Genomic DNA, 13585 nt, shown 5'->3' with positions numbered 1-13585 from the left:
AAATGAGGTTCCCCTACTATTTTTAGAGTATAAAAACGTCACAACAGTGTAATGTTAGCCACATAGCAAATATTACATCACATAGCAAATATTACAGAAGGAAGTACAGGCAGTCATCAGATGCCATCACCATTGTGCACAATAGCGCTTGGGCAGATGCGCAGTTCATTTTCACCCGGTTTCATGAGAGTTTCAATGGTCATTAAATATACTTCAGAACGAAAGCGGGGTGCGCACCCCTGCACCCCGACCCCCCTCTGGATCCGCCCATGATAGCATGTACATGTTCACCCTCTTTATGTCTCACAACTGCATTGCTACGTCTCCTCATTGACTGCCCTCCGAGAGATGTAAATACCCACACTGGATACAGCGCCACTGCTCAGTGAACAGGTGCGTGTTGAATACTCGAGGTTATGTTTTCACAGAAAGTGTACAACAGCGTTTAGAGCTACCTCCCCGTTGATAGGAATATCAAAGTATGCGCTCATAAAATGAGTGATTAATGACGTGAAGTGATGACACCTTGTTGTCAGATATCTCCTTAAAATCAAACCCGTGAAGGTCCGGGTTCGAATACTGGCCTTCAGTAACCCATGCTTGTCGTCAGAGTAGCTACGATACATAGAATACTAAGAACGTTCATGCCAGTGAACGCTATGTATCTTAGCTACGTCAGAGGCGACTAACGGCATCGGGTGGTCAGGCTCGCTGACTTGGTAGACACATGTCATCGGTTCCCAATTGCGCAGATCGATGCTCATGCTGTTGATCACTAGGTTGTCTGGTCCAAGCCCGATTATTTACAGACCGCCGCCATATAGCTGGAATATTGGTGGGTGCGACGTAAAACTAAACTCACTCACTGTCCACAACACAGCTGAGAGGATGGGTTATCCCCCTATGGCAGTTAATGAGCGACACTAGTTAGCGAAAGTCTGTTTGGCTTTGTTCCGAAGTCAAACGTAAGCTACTCTTCAGTCAACATTGCGGCCCTATACGACTGTGGGTTTTTTCAGTTTTGTGTTTTCAGATTCATTTGTTAAATCATGTGTGAGGCGAGATGTTGTAGTGACGGTTGTAACCATCAAATCTCACTGTGGTGAATGAGTGAGTATGGTTCTACGCTTTTAGCAATATTCCAGCAATATCACGGCGGGAGACACCAGAAATGGGCTTCATATATTGTACCCATATGGAGAATCGAACCCGGGTCTTCGGCGTGACAAGCGAATGCTTTAACCATTTGGCTACCCCCACCGCCCCTGGTGAATGAGTGACTGGGTAGGGTTTGAGACTGATGCTATATGTGGGAGGCAGGTGAACGCGGTGACGAGGGAATACTATACTCATTGTCCTAGCTACTTCAATGACACCACAACAGCAATGGCGTCATTAGACTAACGCTTAGTTTCTGAATATATATAAAGTTGATGGCAACAAATAAATTGAAAAGTAGCTTCAGTGAGATGGGAGATTCAAAACATGAGGACATGTAGACATGCTTCATTTAGAGCTTTAGCATGGCAGGGAGGTGTAGGCAGTAGTGAAAATAATGTGGACAGACCATGGTGTCATGAGATCGAGGATCAGGAGTGAGGAAATAATTTAATTACAGAGAACGGTTCGCATTTCAAGAGGGAAGCCCACTTTTGTTGTGGCAGGTTGTATTGTCTGTACTACTGGAGAACTAATGATTTTCATCACAAATATTTCAGAAGAAAAAGCAGAAGACGGGAGTTTCTTTTCGATTACATATTTTAGTCTGGAAAAACAAAACAAATATATTAAACAAACTGTACCAGACACTGCTGCCTTGACAATGTGCACTCAGTTAATTAATATGACAGACAATCATGAATCTAGTAAATGACATTTTACAGCCCTTTAACAAACATTCAACAACATTCACTCTTTCATCTAGACATACAAGCTACGGTTTCAATAAAACATTGGTTGACCTGGGCATGCCAGTTATGTTTTCACTAAAGCACTTATCCACCTGGACATGAAATCAATCTTACCACTACACCAATCATTCAGTCAGACATATCCGCTACGTTTTCAGTGAAACATTTGTTTACCTGGACTTGCCAGATATGTTTTTATTTAAGCACTTATTCGCCTGGACATGAAATCGTTCTTTTCACTAAACCAATCAGCTGGACATACCAGATACACTTTCAATGAAACATTCGTTAACCTGAGCATGTCAGTTATCGTTTCTCCATTGAACTCAAACATCACATCACAGTGTTGAGGGGGGTTTTCCCCGCTGAATCTAAACTAATTTGTGTAATTAATAAAATTCAATTTATAAGCTGATCATCTTATTGTTCGTATTACATTTCTTTCCAAGTAGCAATAGGTTTCGGTGATCTTGTTGTTTTGAAATCCATGCATCTACTGTTCTATCGGAGCCTATGGGTTTGGAAAACCAACCCCTCAAGCAGGTTATAAAAACGAACAACTTCAAAATGATCCCAATAAAATTAAAAAACAAACATTGCACAGGCTTGTTATATACAGTCAGATCTACTTTAAAAACGTATGTGAACAGAATGCACGACATTATTCAAAAAGCGATAACATGTTACTATTTACAAATGCGGAGTATTACAAACTAGGAACAGATGAGGAAGTCATCGATAGTTATGGTTGTGATTGTATGATGTCTTCCACTGTTTCATCACTATTCCACGCCAGACAAGTGATTTAACTGAAAATGTAAAAATGTATTCAGCACCATCGCGTCTCGTCCCCTTGGTGATGTATTCTTCTGTGATCGTCCAGAATGATGGAGAGGTTTCTGGTGCTATATTCTTTCAGATGATAGTTCCAGTATCAATATTGAAACCAAATGGCAGTTGAACCCGATTCAAGTTTTATCAACTGTCTACTTGGCTGCTTTCTTCCCTTTGCCCTTTGCCTGTTTGATGGGTGTTTTTGTCTTCTTGGTTGGTTTTACTTTTTTAGTAGGTGCTTTTGTCTTGGTTGGTTTTGCCTTTTTAGCGGTTGTTTTTGTCTTCTTGGTTGGTTTTGCCTTTTTAGCGGTTGTTTTTGTCTTCTTGGTTGGTTTTGCTTTCTTAGCGGCTGTTTTTGTCTTCTTGGTTGGTTTTGCCTTTTTAGCGGCTGTTTTTGTCTTCTTGGTTGGTTTTGCTTTTTTAGCGGTTGCTTTAGCGATTTTGGGTTTCGTTTTTGATGTTTTTACAGCAGCTGCCTTTGTCTTTTTAGATGCGCTCTTACCCTTAGAGGTGGCAGTTTTCTTGGGTGTCGTCTTCTTCTTGCGAGTGGCGGGAATCTGTCGGACACCACTGATGACAAAATTACCTTTTTCAATGGTTCTGAAGTTTTCAGCAGCTCTCTTGGGCCTGTACCATGCATAGTTAAATACTTGCTTGATACGCTTGACTGCATCGGCGAACGCATTTTCTTTACCGGGAGGGAACTCGACACGCCTCACAAAGATCTGCCCGCGTTGGTTTATTACCCTATTCACTGCATTAAACACTCGTTTGTTCTTCAACAGAAACTCATCCCATCCCTTTGTAGTGCTAAACCCTTTGAAACTTTGAACAGCGTGGTGTAGATACGCTTCCGTCGGGTATTAGGAGGTCGTACGCCAAGTTCGTAAATGGCTTGGACGTCGTGCTCGTAGTCGAATATGCCAGTATTCATGTGCCCGAAACCTCCTTTGAATAGGCGTTTAGGTGCGCGCCAATACCTGCACTGGCGGGCGTCCATTGGGTATACGACAGGGTAGATTGCGCGTTTCCAACCCGTCCAGTCCATGTCCTTCAAAATGCCACCTGCGAAGTCGTCGTCGTCAAATTTCTTGTCGCCTACGTTTTCACGTAGAAACTTCTGAAATATAACGTCAGTTTTGAAAATAACATTAAATCACTTTCAGGGGAAGTGTTGGGTTAAATGTTGGGATTCAAAGCAATTCCCCATGTACCCTGTAAATACTGTTACAGCTGCCAGGAGCAGGATCAGTTACATTCCTGGTGGCAGGTAATCGTCCCCGATGGCCTTTACCGTTACTAATAGTCTGATCACTTGGTTTGCCCGTTGTAGTATTTTCAGGCTGGTATGGGTAGATGGGTGAGTGGGTGGGTGGGTTAGTGAGTGAGTGAATGAGTGAGTGAGGTTTTACAGCATTTTTAGAAATATTCCAATGGTATAGCTTGGAAATGGCTTTCTACATCATGCCAACATGTAATTGTCTGGGAACTATGTGCCTCATCTCAATACCTTAGGTTTCTTTGTTTTCCTCTTCCCTTTTCTTGATTTCGATACTCCTTTGGTTTTCCCAGCACCCTTGACCTTCTTAGCTTCGCCTTTAGCCTCCACCACAGCTTTCAATTTCTTCAAGGCTGAGACACTGGGAACACCCTTCGTAGCTCCAAACAAGGACATAGTGGGTATTTTCTTTAAGGAAGAGGACAATGTCAGGCTGGGAGGGACAGCATCATCCCTCAGCGTCCCGAACAGTCCCTCCAGATCCTTATTGATGGCCCCTCCTCCGTGGCGGCCCCGAACTTCGTCCTCGTATGCCTGTAATACCACAAAAGATGTTGAAGGCATGAATTAGAGCACCTGAGGTGGATATTGGCGCTATACACATACCTGTATGTATGTATGTATGTGTGTGTGTGTGTGTGTGTGTGTGTGTGTGTGTGTGTGTGTGTGTGTGTGTGTGTGTGTGTGTGTGTGTGTGTGTGTGTGTGTGTATGTATGTATGTATCAACGTAAATATAAACATCAAAATAACTCTCTATTCACCATTATTGAGCAGCAGTGTTAACAAGGAATTATTTGTATCAGCCTCGATACACCACAGAAAACCGCTCCTTACACACACCACAGATCACCACGCCTTACACACCACTGAAAACCGTCCCTTACACACCATAGATAACCACGCCTTACACACCACTGAAAACCGCCCCTTACACACCATAGATAACCACGACTTACACACACCACAGAAAACCGCCCCTTACACACCATAGAAAACCCCCCTTTACACACACCAAAGATAACCACGCCTGACACACCACTGAAAACCGCCCCTACACACCATAGATAACCACGACTTACACACACCACAGAAAACCGCCCCTTACACACACCATAGATAACCACGCTTTACACACCACAGAAAACCGCCCCTTACACACCATAGATAACCACGACTTACACACACCACAGAAAACCGCCCCTTACACACCATAGAAAACCGCCTCTTACACACACCAAAGATAACCACGCCTTACACACACCACAGAAAACCGCATCTTACACACCACAGAAAACCGCACCTTACACACCATAGATCACCACGCCTTACACACCACAGAAAACCGCCCCTTACACACCATAGATAACCACGCCTTACACACACCACAGAAAACCGCCTCTTACACACCATAGATAACCACGCCTTACTCACAACACTAAAAAAACGCCCCTTACACACCATAGATAACCATGCCTTACACACACCACAGAAAACCGCCCCTTACACACCATAGATAACCACGCCTTACACACAAAACAGAAAACCGCCCCTTACACACCATAGATAACCACGTCTTATACACACCACAGAAAACCGCCCCTTACACACCATAGATAACCACGCCTTACACACACCACAGAAAACGGCCCCTTACACACCATAGATAACCACGCCTTACACACCATAGATAACCACCCCTTACACACCATAGATAACCACGACTTACACATACCACAGAAAACCGCACCTTACACACCATAGATAACCACGCCTTACACACACCATACAAAACCGCCCATTACACACCATAGATAACCACGCCTTACACACCTTACACACCATAGATAACCACGCCTTACACACCACAGAAAACCGCCTCTTACACACCACAGAAAACCGCCCCTTACACACCATAGATAACCACGTCTTACACACCATAGATGACCACGCCTTACACACCATAGATAACCACGCCTTACACACCACAGAGAACCGCCCCTTACAAACACCATAGGAAACCATGCCTTACACACCATAGAAAACCGCCCCTTACACACCATAGAAAACCGCCCCTTACACACCATAGATAACCACGCCTTAGACACACCACAGAAAACCGCCCCTTACACACCATAGAAAACTACGCCTTACACACCACAGAAAACCGCCCCTTACACACCATGGAAAACCGCCCCTTACACACCATAGATAACGACTTCTTACACACACCACAGAAAAACGCCCCTTACACACACCATAGATAACCACGCCTTACACACCACAGAAAACCGCCCCTTACACACCATAGAAAACCGCTCCTTACACACACAATAGATAACCACGCCTTACACACCACAGAAAACGCCCCTTACACACCATAGATAACCACGCCTTACACACCTCAGAAAAACGCCCCTTACACACCACAGAAAACCGCCCCTTACACACCATAGATAACCACGCCTTACACACCACAGAAAAACGCCCCTTACACACCATTGATAACCACGCCTTACACACCACAGAAAACCGCCCCTTACACACCATAGATAACCACACCTTACACACCACAGAAAACGCCTCTTACACACCATAGATAACCACGCCTTACACACCACAGAAAGCCGCCCCTTACACACACCATAGATAACCACGCCTTACACACACCACAGAAAAACTCCCCTTACACACCATAGAAAACCACGCCTTACACACCACAGAAAACCGCCCCTTACACACACCATAGATAACCACGCATACACACCACAGAAAACAGCCCCTTACACACACCATAGATAACCACGCCTTACACACCACAGAAAACCGCCCCTTACAAACCATAGATAACCACACCTTACACACACCACAGAAAACCGCCCCTTACACGCCATAGATAACCACGCCTTACACACCACAGAAAGCCGCCCCTTACACACGCCATAGATAACCACCCCTTACACACCACAGAAAACCGCCCCTTACACACCATAGAAAACCGCTCCTTACACACACAATAGATAACCATGCCTTACACATCACAGAAAACCGCCCTTTACACACACCGTAGATAACCACGCCTTACACACCACAGAAAACTGCCCCTTACACACCATAGAAAACCGCTCAATACACACACAATAGATAACCACCCCTTACACACCACAGAAAACGCCCTTACACACCATAGATAACCACGCTTACACACCTAAGAAAACCGCCCCTCACACACCACAGAAAACCGCCCCTTACACACCATAGATAACCACGCCTTACACACCACAGAAAACCGCCCCTTACACACCATTGATAACCACGCCTTACACACCACAGAAAACCGCCTCACACACCATAGATAACCACGCCTTTACACACCACAGACAAACGCTTCTTACACACCATAGATAACCACGCCATACACCACAGAAAGCCGCTTTCTACACACACCATAGATAACCACGCCTTACACACCCACAGAAAAAACTCCCCTTACACACCATAGAAAACCACGCTTCATAATACACCATAGATAACCACGATACAAACCATAGATAACCACGCCTTACACACACCACAGAAAACCGCCCCTTACACGCCATAGATAACCATGCCTTACACACCACAGAAAGCCGCCCCTTACACACACCATAGATAACCACGCCTTACACACCACAGAAAACCGCCCTTACACACACCATAGATAACCACGCCTTACACACCACAGAAAACCGCCCCTTACACACACCATAGATAACCACGCCTTACACACCACAGAAAACCGCCCCTTACACACCACAGAAAAACGCCCCTTACTCACCATAGATAACCATGCCTTAAACACCACAGAAAACCGCCCCTTAGACACCACAGAAAACCGCCCCTTACACACCATAGATAACCATGCCTTACACACCACAGAAAACCGCCCCTTACACACCACAGAAAACCGCCCCTCACACACACCACTATTTATCACCTATCCAAGTCCATATAACATCAGAGCTATACATCCCTCACATACCCATATTTCATCTACCCACCCTTACATACCCACATCGAAAACATCCACCCCTTCACATGACCCACAGCTACCCGCCCCTGTATCAAGTGACTCACCTCCAGGAAGTCCGCTCCCCTCTCTCTGTAGCAGATAGCCATGATCATGTCGAAGATGTTCGAGAACTGATCCAGTTGCAAGTGGCGGCCATGAGTGATGTTTGTCATTTGTTTGAAGAACTCAGTTGTTTCATTGCTTGACCCAGCCTGTACGCCATAGATGCGGACGCCCTGCACGAGCAACGTCATCATTGATTAACTAACTTCTTATCCCCGGCAAGTGGCAACCAGAATTATTTTAAAGTGGTGCTGTAACTTATTTCAGCTTTGGTATTTGATAACAGAGTTTGGATTTTCCTCCCCCGATAGCTTTAAACGCCATTCAAAAACTAACATAATCAGCTTTAACCCTACCACGGTCACACACATGATGCTAACAACCTAAATAAATATGGAAAGTTACTATCAAACTCAATAAGGAAGAAGTTTAACATTGACTGCTTTGTATGCGCATCGTGTTTTCCCCACATACCATGTCTCTCAAAGCCCTGCACTCTGTCTTCCAGTCAATGTTCTCCTCATTCTGAGAATCTTTGGCCTCGTGGGGGATGGCGTCCCCTATCATCACCAGGGAACGCTGACTCCCGGGGGTCCAGGACAGAACGCTCTGGCAGCGTCTCAGGACCACCTCGTACGCCTCTGGGAAGTCACCACCTCCAGTAGGCTTTACGTCTTTAACGAACTTGCAGATCTCCGGGGTTGATGCGCCGAAGTCGATCCACTGAACAACGTAGTTGCTGGCGTCGCAGTAGTCGCCGTGGGCGAATATGCCGATGCGTATGCCAGGGATATCTGCCTGGAGTCGCTGAACCATATCCTGGATTTGGCTCCGAACCTGCTCCAGACAACTGCCAAAATATGAACCCGTTTTAGTGTCGTGGGCAGCACGGTCAGTGATATTGGGTTTAGTTTACAGTACGAGGCTGTGTGAAGTCTCCCTCTAAATTTTCCTTTCAGGAGGAAGAGATTGTCGACATTTTATATTGTTTTACCTATTGCCAGTAGAGCATTATAGTTCAGATTGATATTAGTCAACAGTGTAAACATGGTCGCCCCCTCCAAACACCCCACCCCATACCACTCACCTCATCATGGAGCCGGTCGTATCGAAGGAGAAAACGATCTCCATGAGTCCCCCAGGTGGAAGGGGGATGTCCACTGTGACAGCACCGTCACCATTCTCGTCAACAGCAGCTGCAGCTTCTTCGGCTGCTGCACTGATGAGACTGACAGACTTCTCCTTCGTCAGAGACGGTTTGGACAAAGACTTGCTGAGACTGAGCACCTTCTCCAAAGCAACACCAGTCTCGGAGCCTGATTTCGACGACACAGACTTGGACTTGGACGACGACTTGCTGAGAGATGGGACGTCTCCCCCGCCGATGACGATGCTGCCTCCTCTGCTGATGCTCTTACAGATGAGAGGCGTCTTGGTGGTGGTGGATGTCTTGGAGAGTTCCTTGCTTATTGCAGCAGGTGCTTCAGAGAAACTGGTGGTGCGACCAACAGTTGATCCAGAGGCCAGCAGAGTCAAGGTCGTAACTCTATCATCACCTTCAACGATGGACGCTGTTTTAGGCAGAGAAGGGGCAGTAACGACCTCGCCTACTACAACAGACCCTTTCTTGGACAAACTCTTCTTGCCAGCGAGAGGTGAAGCCGACTTGGATTCTTTATCCTCCAGGGTTAGGGTGGGGGCCCTTCTCAATCCCGGTGGAGGGGACGCGTCTCCTGGTCCCTCGGGGGTGGCGCTGTCTTTCGTCGTTTTTCTTTTTAAACTTGGCCATTTTGGCAAAGGCAGCGGTGGGCGGGCGACTGACACCTCCCTGACAGGGCTGACCGCAGTGGAGGTTCGCTGTTTGGTCAGTTTATTGACCGGTTCATAAGGCGAAGCACGTGACGCCTTCCGTTTTATTCCCGGCATGTTGCTAGGTTACCTGCAGTATACAAAAGAACATAAACACGCTATATCGTCACACATTTTGAGTCAGTATGTTTAACGCCAAGTGCTTTCTGGGTAATCAGTGAACGCAATTGTTCATAAATCCATTCCTAAGGGAAATATTATTGTTTTGCTCATACTACACTCCCGATTGCTCCTTTGTGTCGTGCAAGCTAACGGTCAGCCTCATGCCATTCTTACATTGTTGGCACTGAATCGTTGTGTTCGCTGAGTATTTTACGCAGAGAGGTTCTAAAACATTGTGACTTCATAGCAGAATTACCTGAAGAATAGAACAAGTGAGATCTGCAGCTCAGTATAACTACATGTACATGTTGTTCACATACTCGTCACATACTGTACATACTCTGTACTCCATCGTAGGGTACAGTATATATATAGGTTTCATCTGCTTTAGAATGTCGTAGTACAAGCCCTGCTTAGTGAAGAAAACTTAATGCTGGGAATATACTTATCCTTGTACAGTGCAATTTATTGATAAACCCAAAGATCAACGAAGAACACGGTTTAGTCCATGGTCAGAGGTACCATGCGGGCTGTATGTAACACTGTTGCAAGTAATCTGTCGGAACATAGGGGTTAGGGGTAATGCATACGAAAATCATACCTTTCCTAATTTCGTTTTCAATTGTCTATGACAATTCAGTGTGGGTGGGTGTGTTTTAAACATTTCCGTTTTCTTATTACTTGTTCAGTTAGATTTCTAACGAAACCTGGGGCGGTGGGGTAGCCTAATGGTTAAAGCGTTTGCTCGGCACGCCGAAGATCCGGGTTCGATTCCCCACACGGGTACAATGTGTAAAGCCCATTTCTGGTGTCCCCCGCTGTGATATTGCTGGAATATTGCTAAAAGCGGCGTAAAAAACAAACCCACTCACTCACTCTAACAAAACCTACAAAATTATCCATAATGCCCCGTGAGCCCACAGACGTTTTACCCCAATAATGAATATCATCACCCGGACAATCATCACACAGATAACAGTGGGGTTACAACGGAGCCAAGTTCGGGCGACAAACGCATCTGAGGCAAAACAATAATGAAACTATTTAAGGTGGAAATTGTGAACGAATAATTCATTCGAACGAATACTATTTTTCTTCTAAATGTGTCTCTGTTGATACACTCGGACTAATTTCTGTGGCTATTTGGAATAGTCTTCTGGATAATTTAAATAAGACCTTATCAAACAGTAAATAAACAAGCATTTCTATTTTTATTACAATTTCTAGAACTTGTCACATTTGAACTTGGGTTCTTAAAACCTGATATTTTGTTACTTATTCTGGAAAAATATTCCAGAATAAGTAACAAAATATCAGGTTTTCTTAAAAAAAATTATAGAAAGGTAGGAGTGGTGCCTGCGCGCTAAACCATCACAAGTGGAAAGAGAGTATTTATCTCTTTTGATGTGCTTATCATACACAGTATCTAAGGGAGGTAATCTCATTGTTGACAAACACATGTTCATAGCAGAGAATTATTTCATGTCACTATTAGAGTAAAAAGAGTTTGCCGCCGTGTTGATGCATTGCATCAAAGGTTTTCTTTTCCATAACCTGTAACCAAAACAAATTAACAGAAGTGTCGAATAAGCATGGACATAAGGAAATAGTTCAAGGGAGGTAACTCTCTACAACACTATCTCGCCTGAATACTGTACCATCTCTGAAAACATAAACCACGTTCGATATAATTTTGAATGAATGCCAGAATCTTATGATGGCGGAATCGAGATCCAAGATTGGCCCTGGTAATGGTTCCTGGTTTGTGCCATGCCGTTGTTGCAGGTTGTTCTGGTGAAAATGCTGCGATGGGGCTGATAACGACACAAAGCGATGTGAACTGTTCAGAGCAATATAAGTGCAGCACGGTCTGAAATGTATTACATCTGATTAAATACAAGTGTGTTTTTTTCTCGTGCTGCATTTCCGAAACCTGTTCTTAACGCCCAGACTGTGTTGCTATGTCTCGTTTTAGGAATGTGTGTTTATTTATTGTCCCGAGGAACATGTTGAAGGTCGAACTCAGACACATAATAGCCAGTCATTGATCATCTTGCAGAGACAGCTACCTGCACGCTCAATAGCGGCCTCGATTATCCAGCCAGTTGTTTACTTCACACTCTTTAAACTAAGGTACATTATTATTCCCGAATCTGTCGTGATATCTTCTTGATACTCTTTGGCCTATCAAACAGTTTAATTATGTCATAAATAAGAATATTCATTACAGCAAAAAACAAACAAAAAACATGGCGTTTTCTAGCAGACGGTGAGCATTGAATTATCGATAATATTTTCTCACAATTGTTTTTATTAAAACTGTAACACAACAAAGTGTGAAACACAAACTAGTTTTTATCCAAACATTAACGAAAAATACAATTGTGTTTCAAAAAGAAATAAATGAGCTGATAAACATTAGCATAAATTGCTGATACCAGCAACTACATGCAGGTAGACGTGGTTGGCGATATGCTCTAATGAACGGGATTATGACGGAGTAGGGAGGGCAGTGAGCCAGGACAGACTCTGTGAGACGAGCGGACACTTTGACAAAGCGTCGTCTTATCTGCCGGGTTCCATCTAGCATTTAAGTAACGATTATTAAAAAGCATTTGCAGAACTGGAATTAAACTGTCAGTGTTTCATTGAGATGGGTGGTTGTAAAACGTCACCGTGAGATCTCTAAATAACCATATTCAACATTCCAACATGGAGGTTGTGTTTCTTAGCATTGGGTAAGGTGACCGCGACTTACTGTAGAACCAGCATGAAAAGCTGTAGAACAGATGCGAGAATAGAAAATGAAACAATCAAAATAATAACTTGTTAGATTAGCGTCCATGTCAATTGGTATAACTTCTCCGGTGCCACGCCCATCTACAAAGCGGTGCATGTTCCCACAGATAGGGGCCCACAGATAGTTCGTATAGTGCTGCATCAACTGAGTGTAAAGTGATGTTTAGTGTCAGTACATAGGACTCACCTGGTTCCCTTGCCGATCTAACCTCTACTTCCGTGTCTCACACTCTGGTTTCTCCTTATATACCAGCCGACGTATTAGTAAGAAATTGACAGCGTCAGTGCTGGTTAAAATAGATCAAGTGTATGGACAAGTCTGAGCTTGCTGGGTTGCTCAATGGAGCCGGAAGCACCTCGTTATAGCGTGTGATGGATATCCTTCGTGTACGCTGTATTCGGTAAATATCATCGGGGAGTGTATTTGCATATAGTTTGTTGTAAGACATCTATATATCAGTCAAGTCAGTAACAGACTAACACGCACATCGGTAAATGTACACGTTGCGTTAAAAGGAGAGCTCACAGCAAAACGCCTCGTTAAGACTGAGGTCGATTGTTTTGCGCATGTGCGATGCCCATCTGACACTGTGACGTCATGAGAGAGAGAGAGAGAGAGAGAGAGAGAGAGAGAGAGAGAGATTCAGTAACTTATTTATAACTATTCCCAGATAATAATC

At 44.4% G+C, this 13585-nt stretch overlaps 2 protein-coding genes across 2 annotated transcripts; both read right to left on the bottom strand.

Moving 5' to 3' along the window:
- Positions 1–1740: 1740 nt before the first annotated feature.
- On the bottom strand, positions 1741–13265 carry LOC124252925. Its single transcript, XM_046686599.1, has 6 exons — positions 13093–13265; positions 9223–10074; positions 8610–8985; positions 8138–8308; positions 4255–4557; positions 1741–3864 (listed from the first exon to the last, which is right to left on the bottom strand). The coding sequence occupies exons 2-6, from the start codon at positions 10059–10061 to the stop codon at positions 3523–3525; spliced, it is 2031 nt and encodes a 676-aa protein (XP_046542555.1). The 5' UTR covers positions 10062–10074; positions 13093–13265; the 3' UTR covers positions 1741–3522.
- LOC124253034 (histone H1-like) lies at positions 2897–3504 on the bottom strand. Its single transcript, XM_046686750.1, has 2 exons — positions 3500–3504; positions 2897–3371 (listed from the first exon to the last, which is right to left on the bottom strand). The coding sequence occupies exons 1-2, from the start codon at positions 3502–3504 to the stop codon at positions 2897–2899; spliced, it is 480 nt and encodes a 159-aa protein (XP_046542706.1).
- Positions 13266–13585: the final 320 nt, after the last annotated feature.

This window comes from Haliotis rubra, unplaced genomic scaffold (genome assembly GCF_003918875.1).
Source record: "Haliotis rubra isolate DU_JTF1 unplaced genomic scaffold, ASM391887v1 Scf53, whole genome shotgun sequence".
NCBI classification, from domain to species: Eukaryota; Metazoa; Mollusca; class Gastropoda; order Lepetellida; family Haliotidae; genus Haliotis; species Haliotis rubra.
Note: the sequence above shows the minus strand (reverse complement) of the source record. Positions and strands in the feature narration are given on the sequence as shown.